At 38.8% G+C, this 25,994-nt stretch overlaps 1 protein-coding gene across 8 annotated transcripts in view; it reads left to right on the top strand.

Moving 5' to 3' along the window:
* FAM185A (family with sequence similarity 185 member A) overlaps positions 1–25,994 on the top strand; it is a 90,461-nt gene that overhangs the window by 46,853 nt on the left and 17,614 nt on the right. For 5 of the 8 annotated variants that reach the window (XM_023544487.2, XM_064289908.1, XM_064289907.1 and 2 more), the window contains 3 exons: positions 2,823–2,864; positions 20,776–20,871; positions 24,203–24,337. In XM_023544487.2, coding sequence (XP_023400255.1) covers positions 2,823–2,864; positions 20,776–20,871; positions 24,203–24,337 — 273 coding nt within the window. Of the gene's footprint in view, positions 1–2,822; positions 2,873–20,775; positions 20,872–24,202; positions 24,338–25,994 lie in introns of those variants that run through there. The other 3 variants (XM_023544485.2, XM_023544486.2, XR_002784936.2) reach the window with 2 other exon arrangements.

Here is a 25,994-nt window from a genome sequence, read left to right as displayed (position 1 = left end):
CTTTGTACTGTCCTTGGCCCTTTCAGTTGAAGTAGCAGTGTTTTTGCTGAATTCTCTCAAAAACTTGTGGGCCTCCTGTGAATCTCGTTACAGTGCATTCCAGTAGACAAAACCATATCCATAAATCTCTTCAAAATATAGCTCCTGCAGAGATGTCAAAGTACAATGTCTCCAAGTGGCTAAGAGCTTGGCTGCTAACCAAAAGGTTAGCAGTTTGAATCCACCAGCTGCTCCTTGGAAACTCTTCGGGGTAGTTCTGCTCTGTCCTGTAGGGTCACTATGAGTCAGAATTGACTCGATGGCAGTGGGTTTAATGTTGGAGAAGATTGGTGAGATATACCCTTAATTTTTTTTAAGGACTTTTTATGTAACTGATTAAGACTGCGAGGTATCACCATTGATCTTTTGGGGGCCTTACAAAAGGTTTTACAGTCACCCCTTCATTTTTAGGCCATGTTCTCCTGGAGGTGCCCTGGGTTCAAGCTTTGCTGGGAAGCTATTTCTTAATTTTAGCATCTTTTACCATCTGGAGAAGGTGAGACTTTTCAAAGCCATGAAGTCCTGGTTCCTTTTTAACAGTCCTTCCTTTAGCTTTAGCTTATTTCTCTCCTCTTTCTGTAAAGTAACAAGAAAAAAAATCAGGCAGCACCTCAACACTTTGACTTTGCTTGAACATCTTCTTAGCTAAATCACTCAATTCATTTGGCACATTTTCTACTTTCCATGTTCGTGAAGGCAGTAGTGTTGCTAAGTTGCTGCCACTACCTATCAAGAATATCCCATCCTCTCAGCTTTCAAAACATTTTCCTCACTTCCTTTTGAGCCCTCGTGGGCAGTGTTTTTGAGGATTTCTGTGAACAGTTTGTTCAAGATAATTTAGGCGTTCTCAAAGTGCTACTCAAAAAAATCCTTTCAACCTTTGCCAATTGCCCAGTTCCAAAGCCACTTCCACATGTTTTAAATGTGTTTATTATGGCAGCATCCCACTTCCAGGAATCAACATCTGTACTACTTACCCACTTCTGTGTAACAAACCAAAAAACCTGTTGCCAATGGGTCGATTCCTACTCATAGCAACCAACCCTATAGAACAGAGTAGAACTGCTCCATAGAGTTGCTGTGTAACAAATTACCTCAGAACTTGATGACTGAAACATCCAACTTGTCTCAGTTTGTGTGGGTCAGGAATTTGAGTGTGGCTTAACTGGGTCCTCTGCCTCAAGTTTTCTTACAAGGTGTCAGCCAGGGCTGTGGACTTATTCGAAGGTTTGGCTTGGGAAGAACCTGCCTCTCAACTCACTCATGTGGTTGTTGCAGGATTCAGTTCTCACTGGCTATTGGTCAGAGGCCTCTTTCATTTCCTTGCCAAGTGGACCTCTCCATAGCTCAGTTGACAACATGGCAGCTGGCTTCCATTACAACAAGAGAAAGCTAGCAAGACAGAGGCCAGCATCTTTTTGTAACCTAATTTCAGAAGTGGCATCCCATCACTTTTGCCCCATTTTCTTCATTAAAAGCAAGTCATTAGGTCCATCGCACATGTAAGCAGAGATTATATAGGGTATGAATATCAGGATGTGGGCATTGTTAGAAGCCATCTTTGAAGCTGTATAATCTTTGGTCACTATTTGCATATGATGGTGAATCTATGCATTTACTATGTTTGAAAATTGTAAGAGTGTACAGAACATAATGAATGAATTAAAATTTACATAACATTTAACAAGATCTTCATGTCCTTCTAATATACTGAGATTTGAAGGAAATTTTATGAGCTTAACTTACACACATAAGCCAGATTTTTATTCCTACATAAATATGCCACTTGTTCATGTAAGAAATATAATGGAATGTAAGATCTTTAGAGGGATTTGTACAGTTGAAGCACATCTGACTGAAATGAATCAACTGCCTTTTGTTTTTTTCCAGGTATGGATACATGTCAGTGTTCATGAGATGCAATGAAATAAAATAAATAAATTCATTTATAAAAAAATACTTTAGATTAATTCTGAGATAAGAGTTATTCATTTACTTTTCAGTGTATTTTTGGAGTTATGGCAGAAGAGATAATATTATTGCTTCTAGTTTTGGTGGAGTAAATATGAGTAGTATTATCTTATGGCTCCAGAAGTAATCATACATACAAAAACACGCATGAAGAAATACCCTACTATCTTTTGGTATTGGAGGAAGGGGGCTGTGAAGAATGGTTGTGGTAGCTGATACCTGTCCTAGAAAGTATGTTTATATCGGAAGATGGAAACCTTTGAAGCTTTTTTTCTTTGTTAGTCATACTTCAGTGTATTCATTATCCCTGCTACCCAAAATCACTTTAAGTCTTGGTACAGAGATCACCTTAATCTGATAGACATGACATAGTGGCCTGAAAAATAACAGTAATTATTTTTTCCATAGAATATTTTAGTGTTACATGGTTCAAAACCTGTGGTGTGATAAATTCATTGATGTTTAGGTTGAAAACTCATAGTGAGTACATTTGAATAACTTTTTTCATTTCTGGCATTATAGAAGTATTATTTTCTCCATGTTTCTCAGGAAGTATGGTGGTTTGTTTTGCAGTTATTCTAGAAAAACTTAAGGTTTGGGAGTGGAGGAAGGGGGTTTGCATAGATGCTCAAAGCTAGTTATTTTAGTTAGTTATTGCAACTAAATCTCTGACCAGATTTATGATATTAGCAAAATTGCCAACATATAATTGTTAAATGGTACCCAACCATGTTTTAGGATACCATATAAAATTGTTTCTTTTTAGGTTAGTCTTAATGTATATAATTCTCTTTTCCTTTTCTCATTTACAGGCAATATCACATTACAAAGCAAGATGGGTAACATAAGGATAGGTATGTTGGTAAGATGTTTATTGTGAAATGTTGCCTGCTTTTTAAAATAGTAGTTGTGATGCTTTATTTACTTACTTACTTTTATTGTGCTTTTAAGTGCAAGTTTACAAATGAAGTCACTCTCTCATAGAAAAATTTATGTACAAGTTGCTATATACTCCTAGTTGCTCTCCCCCTAGTGAGACAGCACACTCCTTCTCTCCACCCTGTATTCACCATGTCCATTCAGCCAACTTCTGTCCCCCTCTGCCTTCTCATCTCCTCCCTCCAGACAGGAGCTTCCCACATAGTCTCATGTATCTACTTGAGCCAAGAAGCTCACTCCTCACCAGTACCATTTTCTATCTTATAGTCCAGTCTAGTCCCTGTCCAAAGAGTTGGCTTTGGGAATGGTTCCAATCTTGGGCTAACAGAAGGTCTGGGGAAGACCATGACCTCTGGGGTCCTTCTAGTCTCAGTCAGACCATTAGGTCTGGGCTTTTTATGACAATTTGAGGTCTGCATCCCACTGCTCTCCTGCTCCATCAGGGATTCTCTGTTGTGTTGCCTGTCAAGGCAGTCATCGGTTATAGCCAGGCACCATCTAGTTCTTCTGGTCTCAGGCTGATGTAGTCTCAGATTTATGTGGCCCTTTCTGTCTCTTGGGCTCTGTAATTACCTTGTGTCTTTGGTGTTCTTTATTCTCCTTTGCTCCAGGTGGGTTGAGACCAATTGATGCATCGTCAATGGCCGCTTGCTAGTATTTAAGACCCCAGAGGCCACTCACCAAAGTGGGATACAGGATGTTTTCTTAATAGATTTTATTATCATGATGCTTTATTAAAGTATGTAAAGTCTACAGTTTAGCTGATGAACCTGATAGGATCCTGATGTGAAGTCAGTTGTAGGCAGACCCAGTATACAAATGTATGAAATTATTCCTAGAAATTTATCAATTCACCATCCCAAGGTATTATATAATTATAGGTTTAGTGTCAGTCAGAATGGAGTTAGAATTCTGATTTCACCACTCTCTATACCTAGGCAAATTACCTAACTTCTCTGTGTCTCAGTTTTTATGTCTGAAAAAATGGAAATGATAGTAAGTACCTACCTGATAAGAGTTGTTATAAGGATTAATTATGTATAAGCACTGTAGCATGATGTCTGCCGTATAGTAAAAATTCAGTAAGTAGTAGCTATTTTTTGTTGTTGTTGTTGTTTTGATCCTGGGCCAGAGCTAATCACTACATGTGATGCTGTACCTGTGGGAGAAGAAGTTCAGGTTTCCAACTGGAGATACCTGGCACATATATCTCCCTCTGCTCTACCCCAACTAGTACCTGTCTGCCTACCAGAATGAAAAGGCATATTCTCAGCTCTGACAATGGTAGTTGTTTTTTAGGCCTTGTGAGATGGTGTATTGGGGACGGGAAAATGTAATCTTTGTGGGATGCTATGACATATTGCTAATGTGAACGCCCAGGGCCTGCTGGTTTTGTCATTTTTTGAGATTTTAGATTTTGCCCTTTCTTTATGCTTCTTGATGTAGTGAATACGTCCAACAGTGCTTTTCACTCTCACTTCAGAGTTTTCTGGCCTGAAGTACACATCCTTTTTAAGTCTTCTACAGAATTTTTTTTACAGATTGTAGTTTGTATGCTGAATGGGAGATAAATAGAAAGCAAGTGCTTCCTAAGTGATAATGGTAAATCATTTTAACTGAGATGTGACCAAAGGATTTATCTGTATTCCAGTGGGAAATCAAGATTTACTGTTGATTTTTCAGGCCGTTTCATCAGAGGAACCATCTGGGGTTAGTAAGGAAAGTTTCTGGAGTGAACAAAAAAGTAAGAGGTGAGAAGCTGAGCTAGTTGGGGTAGAATTTGTAGCAGTAAGGGAAGGGGAGGACAGTATTTCAAATTGGGAGGCACAGAGTGTCAATTCCCACTAGCAGGCCCTTTAGGCAGATGTGTATTTTGATGAACTCTAATTTACCAGTTTTTTTTTTTTTTTTAAAGTTTACAGAAGTTTATAAAATCAATACATCCAGGAAGCATCACCTAATAGAATGCTCAACCTACACAACAGTGATTCTCCAACTCAGGTGGGCTGAGCTTCATGCATTTCAAAAGGGACTAAGCTTGACATTAAATACATTAGAACTGAAATAACATACTACCTACCCAGTCCAGAGCCATAAAAAGTCACTGGTATACGTTAAACTGATAATAACTAAAGAGCTAAGGCACAGGACCAGGCAAGATGGCTTTGGGGCTTATAGTACAGTCCAGCCCAGAGTGGGAGAGAAATGACTTCTTCCCACTGCCCTGGCACCTTCAGACTTGGTGTCTTTTTTTTTTTTAATTAATTTTTATTAAGCTTCAAGTGAACATTTACCATTCCAATCAGTCTGTCACATGTAGGTTTACATACATCTTACTCCCTTCTCCCACTTGCTCTCCCCCTATTGAGTCACCCTTTCAGTCTCTCGTTTCGTGCCAATTTTGCCATCTTCCCTCTCTCTCTATCTTCCCATCCCCCCTCCAGTCAAGAGTTGCCAACACACTCTCCAGTGTCCACCTGATTTAATTAGCTCACTCTTCATCAGCATCTCTCTCCCCACCACTGACCAGTCCTTCTCATGCCTGATGAGTTGTCTTCGGGGATGGTTCCTGTCCTGTGCCATCAGAAGTTCTGGGGAGCATTGTCTCCGGGATTCCTCTAGTCGCAGTCATACCATTAGGTATGGTCTTTTCATGAGAATTTGGGGTCTGTATCCCATTGGTCTCCTGCTCCCTCAGGAGTTGTCTGTTGTGCTCCCTGTCAGGGCAGACATCGATTGTGGCCGGGCACCAACTAGTTCTTCTGGTCTCAGGATAATGTAGGTCTCTGGTTCATGTGGCCCTTTCTGTCTCTTGGGTTCTTAGTTGTCGTGTGACCTTGGTGTTCTTCCTTTGCCTTTGCTCCAGGTGGGTTGAGACCAATTGATGTTTCTTAGATGGCCGCTTGTTGGCATTTAGGACCCCAGACGCCACAATTCAAAGTGGGATGCAGAATGTTTTCATAATAGAATTATTTTGCCCATTGACTTAGAAGTCCCCTCAAACCAAGTTCCCCAGACCCCAGCCCCTGCTCCGCTGACCTTTGAAGCTTTCATTTTATCCCGGAAACCTCTTTGCTTTTAGTCCAGTCCAATTAGGCTGACCTTCCTTGTATTGAGTGTTGTCTTTCCCTTCACCCAAAGCAGTTCTTATCTACTGATTGATCAATAAAAAGCCCTCTCCCTCCCTCCCGCCCTCCCCCCTTTGTAACCACAAAAGTATGTGTTCTTCTCCGTTTTTTCTATTTCTCAAGATCTTATAATAGTGGTCTTATATAATATTTGTCCTTTTGCCTCTGACTCATTTCGCTCAGCATAATGCCTTCCAGAATCCTCCATGTTATGAAATGTTTCAGAGATTCGTCACTGTTCTTTATTGATGCGTAGTATTCCATTGTGTGAATATACCACAATTTATTTACCCATTCATCCGTTGACGGACATCTTGGTTGCTTCCAGCTTTTTGCTATTGTAAACAGAGCTGCAATACACATGGGTGTGCATATATCTGTGTGAAGGCTCTTGTATCTCTAGGGTATATTCCGAGGAGTGGGATTTCTGGGTTGTATGGTAGTTCTATTTCTAACTGTTTAAGATAACGCCAGATGGATTTCCAAAGTGGTTGTACCATTTTACAATCCCACCAGCAGTGTATGAGAGTTCCAATCTCTCCGCAGCCTCTCCAACATTTATTATTTTGTGTTTTTTGGATTAATGCCAGTTTTTAGTTGGTGTGAGATGGAATCTCATCGTAGTTTTAATTTGCATTTCTCTAATGGCTAATGATCGGCAGCATTTTCTCATGTATCTGTTGGCTGCCTGAATATCTTCTTTAGTGAAATGTGTGTTCATATCCTTTGCCCACTTCTTGATTGGGTTGTTTGTCTTTTTGTGGTTGAGTTTTGACAGAATCATGTAGATTTTAGAGATCAGGCACTGGTCTGAGATGTCATAGCTGAATATTCTTTCCCAGTCTGTAGGTGGTCTTTTTACTCTTTCGGTGAAGTCTTTAGATGAGCATAGGCGTTTGATTTTTAGGAGCTCCCAGTTATCTGGTTTCTCTTCATCATTTTTGGTAATGTTTTGTATTCTGTTTATGCCCTGTATTAGGGCTCCTAGGGTTGTCCCTATTTTTTCTTCCATGATCTTTATCGTTTTAGTCTTTATGTTTAGGTCTTCGATCCACTTGGAGTTAGTTTTTGTGCACGGTGTGAGGTATGGGTCCTGTTTCATTCTTTTGCAAATGGATATCCAGTTATGCCAGCACCATTTGTTAAAAAGACTATCATTTCCCCAATTGACTGACACTGGTCCTTTGTCAAATATCAGCTGCTCATACATGGATGGATTTATATCTGGGTTCTCAATTCTGTTCCATTGGTCTATGTGCCTGTTGTTGTACCAGTACCAGACTGTTTTGACTACTGTAGCTGTATAATAGGTTCTGAAATCAGGTAGAGTGAGGCCTCCCACTTTCTTCTTCTTTTTCAGTAATGCTTTGCTTATCCGGGGGTTCTTTCCCTTCCATATGAAATTAGTGATTTGTTTCTCTATCCCCTTAAAATATGACATTGGTATTTGGATTGGAAGTGCGTTATATGTATAGATGGCTTTTGGTAGAATAGACATTTTTACTATGTTAAGTCTTCCTATCCATGAGCAGGGTATGTTTTTCCACTTAAGTATGTCCTTTTGAATTTCTTGTAGCAGAGTTTTATAGTTTTCTTTGTATAGGTCTTTTACATCCTTGGTAAGATTTATTCCTAAGTATCTTATCTTCTTGGGGGCTACCGTGAATGGTATTGATTTGGTGATTTCCTCTTCGGTGTTCTTTTTGTTGGTGTAGAGGAATCCAAGTGATTTTTGTATGTTTATTTTATAACCTGAGACTCTGCCAAACTCTTCTATTAGTTTCAGTAGTTTTCTGGAGGATTCCTTAGGGTTTTCCATGTATACGATCATGTCATCTGCAAATAGTGATAGCTTTACTTCCTCCTTACCGATCTGGATACCCTTTATTTCTTTCTCTAGCCTAATTGCCCTGGCTAGGACTTCAAGTACGATGTTGAAGAAGAGCGGTGATAAAGGGCATCCTTGTCTGGTTCCCGTTCTCAGGGGAAATGCTTTCAGGTTCTCTCCATTTAGAGTGATATTGGCTGTTGGCTTTGCCTAGATGCCCTTTATTATGTTGAGGAATTTTCCTTCAATTCCTATTTTGGTAAGAGTTTTTATCATAAATGGGTGTTGAACTTTGTCAAATGCCTTTCCTGCATCTATTGATAAGATCATGTGGTTTTTATCTTTTGTTTTATTTATGTGATGGATTACATTAATGGTTCTTCTGATATTAAACCAGCCTTGCATACCTGGTATAAATCCCACTTGATCAGGGTGAGTTAGTTTTTTGATGTGTTGTTGGATTCTATTGGCTAGAATTTTGTTGAGGATTTTTGCATCTATGTTCATGAGAGATATAGGTCTAAAATTTTCTTTTTTTGTAATCAGGGAGATGGTAGCTTCATAGAATGAGTTGGGTAGTATTCCGTCTTTTTCTATGCTTTGAAATACCTTCAGTAGTAATGGTGTTAAGTCTTCCCTGAAGGTTTGGTAGAACTCTGCAGTGAAGCCGTCTGGGCCAGGACTTTTTTTTGTTGGAAGTTTTTTGATTACCGTTTCAATCTCTTTTTTTGTTATGGGTCTATTTAGTTGTTCTACTTCTGAATGTGTTAGTTTAGGTAGGTAGTATTTTTCCAAGAATTTATCCATTTCTTCTAGGTTTTCAAATTTGTTAGAGTACAATTTTACGTAGTAATCTGAAATGATTCTTTTAATTTCATTTGGCTCTGTTGTGATGTGGTCCTTCTCGTTTCTTATTCGGGTTATTTGTTTCCTTTCCTGTTTTTCTTTAGTCAGTCTAGCCAATGGTTTATCAATTTTGTTAATTTTTTCAAAGAACCAGCTTTTGGCTTTGTTAATTCTTTCAATTGTTTTTCTGTTCTCCAGTTCATTTAGTTCAGCTCTAATTTTTATTATTTGTTTTCTTCTGGTGCCTGATGGGTTCTTTTGTTGCTCACTTTCTATTTGTTCAAGTTGTAGGGACAGTTCTCTGATTTTGGCTCTTTCTTCTTTTTGTATGTGTGCATTTATCGATATAAATTGGCCTCTGAGCACTGCTTTTGCTGTGCCCCAGAGGTTTTGATAGGAAGTATTTTCATTCTCGTTGCTTTCTAAGAATTTCCTTATTCCCTCCTTGATGTCTTCTATAACCCAGTCTTTTTTCAGGAGGGTATTGTTCATTTTCCAAGTATTTGATTTCTTTTCCCTAGTTTTTCTGTTATTGATTTCTAGTTTCATTGCCTTGTGGTCTGAGAAGATGCTTTGTAATATTTCGATGTTTTGGATTCTGCAAAGATTTGTTTTATGACCAAATATGTGGTCTATTCTAGAGAATGTTCCATGTGCACTAGAAAAAAAAGTATATTTTGCAGCAGTTGGGTGGAGAGTTCTGCATAAGTCAATGAGGTCAAGTTGGTTGATTGTTGTAAGTAGGTCTTCCGTGTCTCTATTGAGCTTCTTACTGGATGTCCTGTCCTTCTCCGAAAGTGGTGTGTTGAAGTCTCCTACTATAAATGTGGAGGTGTCTGTCTCACTTTTCAATTCTGTTAAAATTTGATTTATGTATCTTGCAGCCCTGTCATTGGGTGCATAAATATTTAATATGGTTATGTCTTCCTGATCAGTTGTCCCTTTTATCATTATATAGTGTCCTTCTTTATCCTTTGTGGCAGATTTAAGTCTAAAGTCTATTTTGTCAGAAATTAATATTGCTGCTCCACTTCTTTTTTGCTTATTGTTTGCTTGATATATTTTTTTCCATCCTTTGAGTTTTAGTTTGTTTGTGTCTCTAAGTCTAAGGTGTGTCTCTTGTAGGCAGCATATAGATGGCTCGTGTTTCTTTATCCCGTGCGTGACTCTCTGTCTCTTTATTGGTGCATTTAGTCCATTTACATTCAGCGTAATCATAGATAAATAAGTGTTTAGTGCTGTCATTTTGATGCCTTTTTATGTGTGTTGTTGGCCATTTCATTTTTCCACATGCTTTTTTGTGCTGAGACGTTTTTCTTAGTAGATTGTGAGATCCTCATTTTCATAATGGTTAACTTTATGTTTGTTGAGTCGTTACGTTTTTCTTGGCTTTTTTCTTGAGTTATGGAATTGATATTCCTTTTTGTGGTTACCTTGTTATTTACCCCTATTTTTCTAAGTAAAAACCTAACTTGTATCGTTCTATATCGCCTTGTATCACTCTCCATCTGGCAGTTCAATGCCTCCTATATTTAGTCCCTCTTTTTGATTATTGTGATCGTTTATGTATTGATTTCCATGATTTCCTGTTATGTGTTTTATTTTGTTTATTTATTTTTTAGAATTAATCTTAATTTGTTTGTTTTTGTGCTTTCCCTATTTGAGTTGCATTGATATCAGGACGTTCTGTTTTGTGACCTTGTATTGTGCTGGTACCTGATACTATTGGTCATCAGGCCAAACAATCTCCTTAAGCATTTCTTGCAGTCTTGGTTTAGTTTTTGCAAATTCTCTAAACTTGTGTTTATCTGTAAATATCTTAATTTCTCCTTCATATTTCAGAGAGAGTTTTGCTGGATATATGATCCTTGGTTGGCGGTTTTTCTCCTTCAGTGCTCTGTATACGTCGTCCCATTCCCTTCTTGCCTGCATGGTTTCTGCTGAGTAGTCTGAACTTATTCTTATTGATTCTCCCTTGAAGGAAACCTTTCTTTTCTCCCTGGCTGCTTTTAAAATTTTCTGTTTGTCTTTAGTTTTGGCGAGTTTGATGATAATATGTCTTGGTGTTTTTCTTTTTGGATCAATCTTACATGGGGTTCGATGAGCATCTTGGATAGATATCCTTTCGTCTTTCATGATGTCAGGGAAGTTTTGTGTCAGAAGTTCTTCAACTATTTTCTCTGTGTTTTCTGTCCCCCCTCCCTGTTCTGGGACTCCAATCACTCGCAAGTTATCCTTCTTGGTAGAGTCCCACGTGATTCTTAGGGTTTCTTCATTTTTTTTAATTCTCTTATCTGATTTTTTTTCAGCTATGTTGGTGTTGATTCCCTGGTCCTCCAGAAGTCCCAGTCTACATTCTAATTGCTCGAGTCTGCTCCTCTGACTTTCTATTGCGTTGTCTAATTCTGTAATTTTATTGTTAATCTTTTGGATTTCTACATGCTGTCTCTCTATGGATTCTTGCAACTTATTAATTTTTCCACTATTTTCTTGAATAATCTTTTTGAATTCTTCAACAGTTTTATCAGTGTGTTCCTTGGCTTTTTCTGCAGTTATCCTAATTTCATTTGTGATATCTTGAAGCATTCTGTAAATTAGTTTTTTATATTCTGTATCTGATAATTCCAGGATTGTATCTTCATTTGGGAAAGATTTTGATTCTTTTGTTTGGGGGGTTGGAGAAGCTGTCATGGTCTGTTTCTTTATGTGGTTTGGTATGGACTGCTGTCTCCAAGCCATCACTGGGAAACTAGATTTTCCAGGTAATCAGCTAAAAAAAAATGCAGTCAGATCCCTATCTGAGTTCTCCCTCTGGCTCAGGGTATTCAGATGTTAATGGAGCCGCCTGGGGAGGGTGGGGGAGGGATCAGAGAGCTAGGATTGTAGCACCACAGAATATAGAGCTGATCCCCGTGTTCACGCTCCGCCCTCATCCGCCAAAATCCCGGCGGGACGGCTCCCCGACTGGGACGCTACTCTCCCCGCTCCGAGACCAGTCACTTCCTCCCGGGGACTTCTTCCTCCGGTGCGCCCCACCGCTCGCGCGAACTGGGTGGACGTCACCCGCACAACCAGGTGGGCCCGCCCCCGGGGTCTATTCAGGGGAATATAATTGGACCCCGTGCTCACGCCCCACCCGTGCATGCCGAAATCCCAGCGGGACGGCTCCCTGGCTGGGACGCTGCTTTCCCCGCTCTGAGACCAGTCACTTCCTCCCAGGGACTTCTCCCTCCGGTGCGCCGCACCGCTCGCGCGAACTGGGTGGACGTCACCCGCACGACCAGGTGGGCCCGCCCCTTGGGTCAATTCAGGGGAATATAACTGATCCCCACGCTCACACCCCGCCCGCTTTCGCCAAAATCCCAGCGGGACGGCTTCCCGGCTGGGACGCTGCTCTCCCCGCTCCAAGACCAGTCACTTCCTCCCGGGGACTTCTCCCTCTGGTGCGCCGCGTCTCACGCGTGAACTGGGTGGGCGTCCCCCGCACGAACGTGTGGGCCTCGCCCCGGGGTCGCTTTAGGGAAATATAGCTGATCCCCCCGCTCGCGCCACGCCCACTTCCCGCCAAGCTCCCGGCGGGATGTCTCCCCAGCTGGGACGCTGCTCTCCCTGCTCCAAGATCAGTCACTGCTTCCCGGGTGTTTCTCCCTCTGGCTGTGGCACTACACTGCCCGCGCCAACCAGCTAGACTCCCTCCCGGGATGAGTTCGGGGTGTAGGGCTGGGCCCCTTGTCTGTGCCATCTGCCCCCCTGGGCTTTGCCCCAGATCGGGCTCCGAAGGTCACCTGCCTGGTACGCTGGCTCCTAGTTCTGAAAACGGTCGCTGTCTGCCCGTATTTGTTCGTTTTCCATCTCTAAGTCTGTGTTTGTTGTTCAGAGTTCGTAGATTGTTATGTATGTGATCGATTCACTTGTTTTTCCGAGTCTTTGTAGCAAGAGGGATCCGCGGTAGTGTCCACCTAGTCCGCCATCTTGGCCCCGCCCCCACCAGTTTTTTAAAAAATAATTTTTATTGTGCTTTAAGTGAAAGTTTACCAATCAAGTCAGTCTCTCACATATAAACTTATATACACCTTATTACATACTCCCACTTACTCTTCCCCTAATAAGTCAGCCCGCTCCCTCCTTCCAGTCTCTTCTTTTGTGACTGTTTTGCCAGTTTCTAACCCCCTCTACCCTCCCATCTCCCCTCTAGACAGGAGATGCCAACATAGTCTCAAGTGTCCACCTGATACAAGTAGCTCACTCCTCATCAGCATCTCTCTCCAACCCATTGTCCAGTCCAATCCATGTCTCCTGAGTTGTCTTCAGGAATGGTTCCTGTCCTGGGCCAACAGGTTTGGGGACCATGACCGCCAGAATTCTTCTAGTCTTAGTCAGACCATTAAGTCTGGTCTTTTTATGATAATTTGGGGTCTGCATCCCACTGTTCTGCTCCCTCAGGGGTTCTCTGTTGTGCTCCCTGTCAGGGCAGTCATTGGTTGTGGCTGGCCACCATCTAGTTCTTCTGGTCTCAGGATGATGTAAGTCTGTATTTCATGTGGCCCTTTCTGTCTCTTGGGCTTATAGTTATCATGTGACCTTGGTGTTCTTCACTCTCCTTTGATCCAGGTGGGTTGAGACCAATTGATGCATCTTAGATGGCCGCTTGTTAGCGTTTAAGACTCCAGATGCCACACTTGGAAGTGGGATGCAGAATGTTTTCTTAATAGAATTTATTTTGCCAATTGACTTAGATGTCCCCTGAAGCCATAGTCCCCAAACCCCTGCCCTTGCTCCGCTGACCTTCAAAGCATTCAGTTTATTCAGGAAACTTCTTTGCTTTTGGTTTAGTCCAATTGTGTTGACCTTGCCTGTTTTGTGTGTTGTCCTTCCCTTCACCTAAAGTAGTTCTTGTCTACTATCTAATCAGTAAATAACTCTTTCCCACCCTCCCTCCCTCCCTCCTCTCGTAACCACAAAAGAATGTGTTCTTCTCAGTTTAAACTATTTCTCAAGATCTTATAATAGTGGTCTTACACAATACTTGTCCTTTTGCATCTGACTAATTTCACTCAGCATAATGCCTTCCAGGTTCCTCCATGTTATGAAATGTTTCACAGATTCATCATTGTTCTTTATTGATGCATAGTATTCCATTGTGTGAATATACCATTATTTATTTATCTATCCATTCATCCGTTGATGGACACCTTGATTGCTTCCAGCTTTTTGCTATTGTAAACAGTGCTGCAATAAACATGGGTGTGTATATATCTGTTCGTGTAAAGGCTCTTATTTCTCTAGGATATATTCCGAGGAGTGGGATTTCTGGGTTGTATGGTAGTTCTATTTCTAACTTTTTAAGGAAACGCCAGATCGATTTCCAAACTGGTTGTACCATTTTAAATTCCCACCAGCAGTGTATAAGAGTTCCAATCTCTCCACAGCCTCTCCAACATTTATTATTTTGTGTTTTTTGGATTAATGCCAGCCTTGTTGGAGTGAGATGAAATCTCATGGTAGTTTTAATTTGCATTTCTCTAATGGCTAATGATCGAGAGCATTTTCTCATGTATCTGTTAGCTGCCTGAATATCTCCTTTAGTGAAGTGAATGTTCATATCCTTTGCCCAATTTTTAATTGGGTTGCTTTTTGTGGTTGAGTTTTAACAGAATCATATAGATTTTAGAGATCAGGCGCTGGTCGGAGATGTCATAGCTGAAATTTTTTCCCAATCTGTAGGTGGTCTTTTTACTCTTTTGGTGAAATCTTTAGATGAGCATAGGTGTTTGATTTTTAGGAGCTCCCAGTTATCTGGTTTCTCTTCGTCATTTTTAATAATGTTTTATATTCTGTTTATGGCTTGTATTAGGGCTCCTAACTTTGTCCATATTTTTTCTGCCATGATCTGTATCGTTTTAGTCTTTATGCTTAGGTCTTTGATCCATTTGGAGTTAGTTTTTGTGTATGGTATGAGGTATGGGTCTTGTTTCATTTTTTTTGTATCAGCAAGGGAAGGGGAGAACAATATTTCAAATTGTCAGGCACAGAGTGTCAATTCCCACTAGCAGGCCCTTTAGGCAGATGTGTATTTTTATGAACTCTAATTTACCAATTAAAAAAAAAATCTTTGTCTGCCTTCAGTCATGAAGATACTGTCCTGTGTTTTCTTTTAGCAGCTTTCAATTTTTTGCTCTTACCTTTGATCCATCTCTAATTAGCTTTTTTGTATAGTGTACGTTAGGAGTCAAGGGTTCATTTTTTTTCCCATATGAATATCTAGTTGTTGCAGCACCATTTGTTGAAAAAAACCTTCCTTTCTCCAGTGGATTACTTTGGCACTGTTATCTGTAATCAAATGACTATATAACTGTGGATCTGTTTCTGGTCTTCTGTTTGATCTTAAAATCTTTTGCTATAGCAGGTTTAGTAAATTTTTTCTATAAAGGGTCAGATAGTAATTATGTTTGGCTTTGTGAGCCGCACAGTCTCTGTCTGGACTATGTAACTGTCATTGTGACACACAAAAAAATTTATAAACAATATGTAAATGAATGGGTATGTCTGTGTCCCAGTAAAACTTCATTAACAAAAACAGGAGGCAGGTTATAGTTGGTTCACTCCTGCTTTAGAGCCTAAATGCCGTTTCTGTTCTGATGCTGGAGAAATTCTGCGTTCAGTGCCTTAATCGCAAAGGTGACAAGTGGTAGTGCTTATTTGGAATTTCTTGTGATTTGTTTGTGTTTTCCTTAAAATGAAAGATTTGCTGGAGAAAGTTGAAGTCGGCTCTACAAATTATGACAATTCACTGAGTAACTTTGATTTTGAGGAATTGACATAAGCAGAAGCAAAACAATTACAAAGAAAACTGGTTTGTAGAAATCTGAGGGAAGAACTAATTACAACAGCCATGGCTTCAAAATATTGGAATGGGTCTCAAGAAAAGGTTATATAATATTATCATATTAGAATTTTAAGAGACTGGAAATGATTTAGGTATTGCCCTGTCTGAATGAGGGAGAATAGATTGTGTTCTCTCTGTGATTCCTTTATAAAGAAGAATATGTAGGTGTGATTATGGTCCTTTATTCCTAGTTTAGATAATATAATTGATGAACTTCTTAAGCAGTCTCATCAGTGACACCTTAATTTCACTCTATTGATAATTGTTAGCTCTAATCATTTGTATTACAGAAAAAAAAAATGCAGGTTTGTTACTGCTGCATAGTTTTTAAATTCATCTGTGCTTTCTATTTTGAAAACACACCTTGATTTTATTTTTTGGTAGACTTCAAAGGATGAGTCATTATTGTAGCTCAAGGCTGATGATATGAGGATATAATTACTTAGTGGGTTTTTTTTTTTTTTCTTTTTAGCTGTTGTTTATTTACCACTTAAGGAAAAAAGAAATGACAAGCATTGTTTATGAGCCAGATAAAAGTTCTGTTTTTTTTTTTAATTTCCCTAGAGAAAGCAAGAAATTAATGTTTCAGGTATTTTACATTGTTCAGCCTGGGGTAATGCACACATTATGTAGTCTGTGTTTTTACCATATCATTTTTTTTCTTGGCTTTTTCTAGAATGCAGTAAGAGGATTTAAAACAGTTTCTGGTGGTATCTATAGAGTGAAATTTTGACCTTTATTCAGCTCTTCTATCTCATTTATCTTCAATGGGTTAATTTTCCAAAATTAATGTTTACTTTTGACACTTGAAAACTGAAAAAAATTAGGTCTAATAAAGGACATTTTTCAGTATGGGTTGAATATAGATTATTAGAAATTGTCTCTGATTCAGATTTTGAATATTTCATTTCAAAAGTTGTAGTCTTTGTAGTCATTTAAAATTTAAAGAAAAAGTTTGGCTCCTTTGTAGATATGGAAATATTTTTGTATTTTCTAAAAAGTACGATATACTTTTTGGGATTTTTACCACACTCCCTACTTTGTTTCCACTTTGATGTAATAAAAACTGCTGATAAAATATGCTTTCTTTTTAGAGTCGTCTCTACAAAGAATATACTTTAGCCTTTTCAGGGCAGTTAGATGGTATAAATAAAGGTTCAATTGGCCCTAAAGAGAGGGAAGAAGAAGGTACTTAACACTGCCTCTTCAATATCATTGTCTTACCTCCTTACCTCTCACTCTGTCAGCTTTTCCTTGAACTTGAATGGTGGGTGATTGAAAACTGGATACACTGACAATGTAGGGAAACTTAAGTTTTAAGTCAGGGCTACCGGAGTTATTAATTTTTCAGCCCTGACTTAAAGACATTTGTTCAGTTCTAGAAACTTGAAAGGAAAAGAAATATTAAGACATGAACAAGTTATACCAGTTCTTCAAATGATTCCTTTTTTTTTTTTTCCATCTCTCTGTTTCTCTAAAGGAATCCCTGGTGACGTAGTGGTTAAGAGCAGTGGCTGCTAACTAAAAGGTCGGCAGTTCGAATCCACCAGGTGCCCCTTGGAAACTCTATGTGGGAGTTCTGTTCTGTCCTATAGGGTCGCAATGAGTTGGAATCAACTCGACAGCAACAGGTTTTTTTATTTATTTACTCTTACTAAAAAGTGCTATAAAATCTTGTCTAGAGTAATCTTTCACTCTTAGCAGCACTTTTTAGTACTATCAAATTTGCTAAAAGGAGAAGTTATAAGAGATTTTTATTTTAGTTTACTTTTCTACTGCTTATGTGTAAGTGACTGGTAGAATTCTTTGCTAAGTTTTTTGTGTGTGTGTGATTTAGGTGAAAGTTTACGAGCCAATCAGTTTTTCACTAAACAGGTAATACACTAATTGTTTTGTGACATTAGCTGCCAACCCCACCACGTGTCAACACTCTCCGTTTCTTTCCTCCAGGTTCACTGTTTTCCATTCATTCAGTTTTCCCGTGTCTTCCTGTCTTCTTGCCTTTGCTTTTGGGCTGGTGTACCCATTAGTCTCGTATATGTGATTGAACTATGAAGCACATCCCTCACGTGTTTTTGTTGGCCCTATAGACCTATCTAATCTTTGGCTAAAGGATGAACCTCCGGAGTGACTTCAGTACTGAGTTGAAAGGGTATTCGGGCGCCATACTTTTGGGGTTTCCTCAGTTTCTGTCAGACCAGCAAGAAGCCTGGTCTTTTGTGTGTATGTGTGTGTGTGTATTTGTACATTTTTTTCCAACTCTGTCCGGTACCCTCTATTGTGATCCCTGCCAGAGCAATTGGTGGTGGTAACTAGGCACCATCTAGTTGTTCTGGGCTCACCGTGGTGGAAGTTATGGTCCATTAGTCCTTTGGACTAATCTTTCCCTTGTACCTTTGGTCTTCTTCATTCTCCTCGGCTCCAGCCGAGGTGGGACCAGTAGATGTATCTTAGATGGCAGCTCACAGGCTTTTAAGACCCCAGTTGCTACCCACCACAGTCAGATGTAGATATTTTCTTTATAGACTATGTTATGCCAGTTGAGCAGTCCCCCGAGACCATGTCCCCAGCCCTCAGCCCAGTAGCTCAGTCTCTCAGGGCATTTGCATGTGTCTGTGAAGCTTCTGTGACTCTGCCCTGATCACGTTGTGCTAACTTCCCCAGTGTTGTGTACTGTCTTACCCTTCACCAAAAACAAACAAAAAAACCCAAACCTGTTGCCGTCATGTTGATTCTGACCCATAGTGACCCTATAGGACAAAGTAGAACTGTCCCATAAGGTTTCCAAGGAGCAGCTGATGGATTTGAACTGCCAACCTTTTGGTTAGCAGCCTGAGCTCTTAACTACTGCACCACGAGGGCTCCCACCAAAGTTACAACTCACCTACTATGTAGTTAGTGTTTTTCCATCCCCATCCCTCCCTTCCCTCATAACCATCAAAGATTGTTTCTTTCTGTATGGGAACATTTTCATGTTTTTATAATAGTGGTCTGTCATGGATTGAATTATGTCCCCCCAAAAAGGTGTGTATCAATTTGTCTGAGCCATGATTCCCAGTATTGTGTAGTTGTCCTCCATTTTGTGATTGTAATTTTATGTTAAAGAGGATTAGGGTGGGATTGTAACACCCTGATCCAATGTAAAGGGAGTTTTCCTGGGGTGTGGCCTGCACTGCCTTTTATCTTTTTTATCTTACAAGAGATAAAGGGAAGCAAGCAAAGAGTGGGAGACCTCATACCACCAAGAAAGCAGAGCCGGGAGCAGAGCATGTCCTTTGGACCCAGGGTCCCTGCACGGAGAAGCTCCTAGTCTGGGGGAAGACTGATGAGAAGGCTGACGGAGAGAGAAAGGCTTCCCCTGGAGCTGACACTCTGAATGTGGACTTTTAGCCTACTTTATTGTGAAGAAATAAATTTCTCTTTGTTAAAGCCATCCACTTATGGTATTTCTGTTATAGGAGTACTAGATAACTAAAACATAGTCTTATACAGTATTTGTCTTTTTGTGATTGACTTATTTCACTCAGCATAATGCCCTCCAGATTCATCCATGTTGTGAGATGTTTCACAGAGTCATCATTATTCTTATTTGTTGAGTAGTATTCCGTTGTGTGTATGTACCATAGTTTGTTTATCCATTCATCTGTTGATGGGCATTTAGGTTGTTTCTATCGTTTTGCTATTGTGGATAATGCTGCAGTGAACATGGTGTGCATCTGTCTATTTGTGTAATGGATCTTATTTCTCTAGGATATATTCCTAGAGTGGGATTGGTAGATCATATGGTATTTCTATTTCTAGCTTTTTAAGGAACTGCCATATTGTGCTCCAAAATGGAAATGGTTGTACAATTTTGCATACCCACCAGCAGTGCATAAGAGTTCCAATCTCCCCGAAACCTCTCCAACATTTGTTATTTGCTGGTTTTTTATTTGTGCCAGTAATGTCAGGGTGAGATGGTATCTCATTGTAGTTTAGATTCCCATTTCTCTAATGGCTGTGATCGCGAGCATTTCCTCATGTGTCTGTTAGCCACCTGAATGTCTTCTCTGGTGAAGTGTCTGTTCATATCCTTTGCTCATTTTTTAATTGGATTATTTGTCTTTTTATTGTAGTGGTAGATTTTCCTATAAATTTTAGAGATTAGACTTTCGCTGCATTTGTCATAGCCAAAATTTTTTTCTCAATCTGTAGGTTCTCTTTTTACTCTTTGGTGAAGTCTTTTGATAAGCATAAGTGTTTAATTTTTAGGAGATTTCATTTATCTAGTTTATCTTCTGATGTTTGTGTATTGTTAATTATGGTTGGTTTGCTGTTTGTGCTGTATATTAGGGCCCCTAGTGTTGATCGTATTTCCATGATCTTTATAGTTTTTGATTTTATATTTAGGTCTTTGATCCATTTTGAATTAGTTTTTGTGTATGGTGTGGGGTATGGGTCCTGTTCCATTTCTTTAACAGATGGACATCCAGTTTTGCCTATACGATTTGTTAAAAAGACTGTCTTTTCTCCATTTAATGCACTTGGACCTTTATCAAAGATCAGGTAGCCATAGATAGATGGATTTACATCTGGGTGCTCTATTCTGTTCCATTGGTCAGTGTGTCTCTTGTACCAGCACCAGGCTGTTTTGACTACCGTAGCTGTATAGGAGGTTCTAAGGCCTCCTACTCTGTTATTGTCTTCAGTAATGCTTTACTTATCTGGAGCCTCTTTCCTTTCCATTTAAAGTTAATGGTTAGTTTTCCATCTTGTTAAAGAACATTGTTGGTATTCTCTTTGGTAAATACTGATAGTTTTCTAAGTTTATTGATATGGTAGTAAACTAAGTAATATCATTGATGCTTAATGGTCTTGGCTGTCAAGGATCTGTAGCTTGCACACTGCCCTTCCCATCTATTAGGTTTTAGAATAAGCAAATTTAGAGACATCGGGATTTTTTAATTGGTTGTCTATGTGTAGATTTCTGATATGTTTACATTTTAATGCAAAAGATGGTATTGTTATGAGGAGAATACAAAACCTTGGAAGACTCTAACTCCTTATCCAAATGCTGAAGCAGAGCCTTTTATTTGAAATTTATAATTCTATTTACTTAAATAAGAATGATCATACTTATGGTTTTTCTTCCCTCCCAGATTCATCCTCTGGATGTCTAAAGGCCTCAACTCATCAGGGTGCCATAGATGTTTATATCAGCCAACTGGGAGAAGTGGACTTAAAATCCCATAAAGGTTAGCCAAATGGAATGTTTTATTTTGACATATGGTGTACGGAAGGCTTTATGTAACATGTAGGAAACAGATGGCCATATTATCTTACCTAGACTGACACAGTTATTTCAGAAAATTTCTTCTGATAGAATCTGATTTAAAGACCAGTCTATTTGCTGTATACATCAGTGATCTTCAAACTTTTGGGACAGATGGCTATGAAGACTTTCATTTTGTAGTATAAACAAAAATATTGCAATATTTTGACTATCTGTTATTGTGGAATTTTTTTAATGTTACTCTTTGAATTTTTCAGTTTAGTTTCATATCTGAAATAGAATATTCTTGAGAAGGAAAATGCTGCCATATGTTCTTTTGGAAACTTTCCTTCCCTTTCCAAGAAGACCTTCTCCAGCTATCGCTCTAGGGTAATAGTTTCCAAAGTGTGATCCTAAATAAAAGTATCGCCAGATAGGTCCTCTAATATGATTGTTGAGCTAATCTCTTGAAGTATCAGTACTTATATATGATGTGTCTATCTCTATAATTTAATTTCTAATACAAAATAACTTAACTCTGAAAGTCTAAATCTTTCATTAAAAGCAGTATACTTTTTAGTCATCTGAAGGCTGAATGTGAGTGTGTATGTTTGTGCGCACATAGTAGCAAATGGACTGGGTGGGGTAGTTTGACCATAGTGGCTGAAGTGGCCTGGATACAGAAAATTGAGGATCATGGCTCTATATTAAATATTAAAAATAAAGTCTAGAAGTTCTTGCATATTAGCCATAACAGGACTATATGTGTAACCAGGAAAATACTTCCTTACAGAGACTGGTTGTTCCTGCTATTAGTAATTTCTTTGCCATGTCAGCTTAATACTTTTTCATTCAGCTAAGAACTCCCTTGTCAGAATGTTGAAACTACAAAACACAGAGGTCTGCGAAACTTAAGTTATTCCTGACACACACGTGTGCTTGATTTCTCAAGGTCAGATTTTCTTTTCTTTAAAATAGGGTAATATCATGTCCACTGAATTTCTAAGTGCTTCAATATAATTAAAAGTATTTTTTAAATCCATGTAATTGCGGAGAAGACCCTAGACCATTACTATATTTAATCTAACTGGTAAGAGAGTCAAAACAAAGTTTTGACTAAGCAACTCTTACATGACAGTAATTTCCTTTTTTATATGAATAGTCCAGAAAGTAAAACAAGACAAAAGAAAAAAATCCCCATCCACTTAAAATTTTTTGAGTATTACATGGAGTGTTGTTCCAGTAATCTATTGAAATAGCATATGGTGATACAGATTTGATTAGAATTGCAATTTTGTGTTTTCTCCTACTGGGACCATGTTACTGGCAGAAGCTTAAAGATAACTAAAAACAAAGATTTATGTTGTACTTCAGGTCTTTTAATTCTCACTACACTTGGGAACAGTAACTTTTTAGAGAAGTGGGAAGTTATTTAGGACTCTTGCTTAATGGTTATTAAAGATGTCTGGAATTTATTCCAGCTCTGCCACTGTCTTGCCATAGGGGTCAGAGCCATTCACTTGAGTCTCTTAGGTCTTCTATATTTTGCTATGAGAAAAAGTATGTTAAAATGCTTGTTTTCTCTTTCCTTATGAAAGTTAACATGTTGGCTTTAATTCAGAAAGGCTGTTTGGGCTTGGGAGTCAGACCAGCATCAGAGTACTTGGCTTTTCCACTTAACTTTTTGTCCTTGGGAAAATCACTTAACGTAGTATGCCATCAATAAATAATGCTGCTAGTACTAGTTCACCTTTGAATCTTTAAAGTAGGCAGTAAGTTTATGAAGTGAAAAGAGGTTGAAGAGCCCTCTTTTCTAAAAAAGTTAGTGTGAAGTGTTAAAAATGGACATTTGAGAAAGTTTTCAAGTCATGAGAATCCTTCCTTCCCCAACAGTGGGGGAGTTTTTATACTGGTGGATTTTGTTTTTTAAGGATGTGGAGGGAGGTGGGGATAGAACTATTGGGATTGTTTAACATGTTTAAAGCTCTTACAGATTAAAATCACTTCATTTGAACCCTGAAAAGCAATTAGGTTCTGTTTTTTTTTTTTTTTACAATTGTGGCGATGTGCTTTGTTCTTGTCTTTTTTGAGGAGTTAGTATGGATGTTCATTAGCCTTACCCCAAACTTCCAGTCCTTGTTTGGAAGGCTAAACCCCCAGGAAGACAAGAGTTCATTACAAAAGGCTTTAGGAGAATATATTTAGAATGCGTTTCTGCATACAAATCTCTGTCAATCAGAATCCACTTTAGTGGTGAAATTCAAGCCTATGTGCACTGTACTGCTGAGAATATGTGAAATTACTTAGGATAAGTTAGCCTGATGTTAACCAGATTAGAAGAAAAATCATGACCAGTAATTAAATTCATTCTAAAAGGAATCTTTACAACATTCACTATGAACGTCACCCCGATCATCTTTGTCCACAGAGATGGGACAGGGGCCTCTTATGTATTTCATTTCATATATAAGCAACAGAGACAGAAAAACTTCTGAAACAGGAGTGTGCTGTTGAGTTTGCACTACAAAACAAGAAATTGTTTGGAAAAATTCTTCCCTAGCTAACAGAGTACTTTTTCTGATTTCCTCCTTTAGAATCTTGAGTTACCATAAGATTGTACTGGAAATAAAGTTGAGCCTCTTGCCTCAGGTACTCAAAAGCCTGAAATCACTCAAAAGAAATATTAGTCAATTGGAATTCAAAAAATCCTTTTTTGTTGTTATTTTTCCTCCCCCCACACAAGACAGAATTGAAAATATAAGAACTCAGGGTTCTAGTTGTGGTATAATCAATGAGGTCAAAGTGCTGTGGTATGATGAGGTAACAGTATGTGAAACACCGTAGTAGTTAAGAGCATGAGCTTTATAGTCAGTGAACTGGGTCTGGATTCTAATGCTGGCTATGGTGGGAACTTGAGCAAGTTCTCATCTGTCAAATAGGAATAATAGTGACTCATAAAATTGATATAGGGATTAAAAGACATGATGTAATTAAGGTGTCTGGCTCTTAGTAAATGTTTAATAAGTGGCAAATCCTGTCTACAACTACATGTGCAATAAACTGTTGGCTTTTCTGGTATTAGATGAGCTGTTTACGATTATTGGCAAAAGAAGAAATAGTAATTCTTAATGTCCTTGGGCGTAAGGAAACTTTGACCACCTGTGAGTAAGGAAAAGGCACTACTGTTTAAATAAATGTTCTGAAGAGTAAAGATGGTATACTAAAAGCAATGCTGCCCTTTCAATCTAATTTATAATAGGCTTTGGAACTTTTGATTTCTTTCCTTGAATAAACTCTCCTTTAAATTTTTACAGGCTCTATTATTGTCAAGGTACCATCTTCTCTTCAAACTAATGTACAGTTATCAGGGAAAGAGGTTGACGTGAACTCAGAGATCCATGTTCAGGAGATGGCTGAAGTGCACAAAGATGATGGTATAACAATTACTGGTAAGGAGGCTGCATTTTTGCTATAACATATATAATTTTGCAACACTAAAAAAAAAAAAAAGTGTGGTTATGTAGGTAGATACGGATGCATATATGTATATAGGAGGGCATATGCGAGTAAACGCACATGCATGTATAGGTGTATCCGTAGGCATATGTACATACACAGTTGTGTGTTCTGCATATGTATCCACATATATGACAGACCACACGGGGGCACAGTTACAGAGGCTTCCTAGACATATCCAAACTACTCACAGGATTGGTTTAGTAGGTCAAAAGGCTTGGGACCATATTCTTAGGGGTCAACTTAGTCAGTTGGCATAACATAGTTCACAAAGATAATGTTCTATATCCTAGTTTAGTAAGTAGCGTCTGGGGTCTTAAAAGTTTGTGAGTGGTCATTGGTCTCCACTCTGTGGAGCAAAAGAGAATGAAGGAAGTCGAAAGCTCAAAGAAGAAACTAATCCACAGGACTAATAGTGTACACAAGCCACAGCCTCTTCTAATCTGACACCAGAAGAACTAGATGGTGCCCAGGTACCACTACTAACTTTTCTGACGGGGGACACAAGAGAAGGTCCCAGATAGATTGAGAGAAAAATACAGAAAACTCAAATTCCTAAAAAAGACCATATCTTCTGGACTGATAGAGACTAGAGGAACCCCCAGTACTATCACCCTAAGATACCTTTTTAACTTGGAATGGAAAAACTATTTCTGCAGGTCACCTTTCAGCCAAATAGTGGATTGGCTTATAAAATGAACAATATCAGCTGTGAGTAATGTGCTTCCTTAAACAATTAACTATATGAGACCAAACAGTCAACATTTACCCAAAAGCAAAGATGAAAAGGCAAGGTGGGGAAGGGAAGTTAGATCAATGGAAATAAAACAAACAATGGAAATAATGAGAATGCTGACACATTGTAAAAATGGTAACCAATGGCAGGGAACAAGTTGTATAAAAATTGTTAAAGGGGAAGCTAATTTATTGTGTAAACTTTCAACTAAAACAAAATAAAATATTTTTTTAAAAAGCCAGTTACAAAAAAAAACAACTTGTCATTTAATGTCTTGAATTTGATAAGGAGCCAGCAGAGGACCAAAAAAAAAAACAAAGCCAAACCCATTGCTGTCAAGTCTATTCCAACTCATAGCAACCCCATAGGTAGAACTGTCCCATAGAGTTTCCAAGGAGTGCCTAGTGGATTCAAATGCTGACTTTTTGGTTAGCTGGCATAGCACTTAACCACTATACCACCAGGGTTTCCAACAGGGGACATTATACTTTTTTTTTGTCTCAGTAACCTAAACCAGTAACATAAATTTGTTTAACATTGCCCTGACTCTTAGAGTAATTAAATTATTTTACATATATAAAGTGTTTGAATTATAAATAACAGCTGTTTTGTCATATTTTTATTCCTTTACTCATAGGAAACCCTGGTGGCACAGTGGTTAAGTGCTACGGCTGGTAACCAAAAGGTTAGCAGTTTGCAACTATCAGGCGCTCCTTGGAAACCCTATAGGGCAGTTCTATTTTGTCCTTTAGGGTCGTCATGAATTGGAATCAACTTGACGGCAATGGGTTTGGTTTTTTGGGGGGGTTTTACAGAGACTCATACGCCTTTCTGAAATTTAGATTTAGATTTAA

The sequence above is a fragment of the Loxodonta africana genome, chromosome 8 (genome assembly GCF_030014295.1).
Source record: "Loxodonta africana isolate mLoxAfr1 chromosome 8, mLoxAfr1.hap2, whole genome shotgun sequence".
Classification (NCBI taxonomy): domain Eukaryota; kingdom Metazoa; phylum Chordata; class Mammalia; order Proboscidea; family Elephantidae; genus Loxodonta; species Loxodonta africana.
This window is presented reverse-complemented; position numbering and strand designations above follow the sequence as displayed.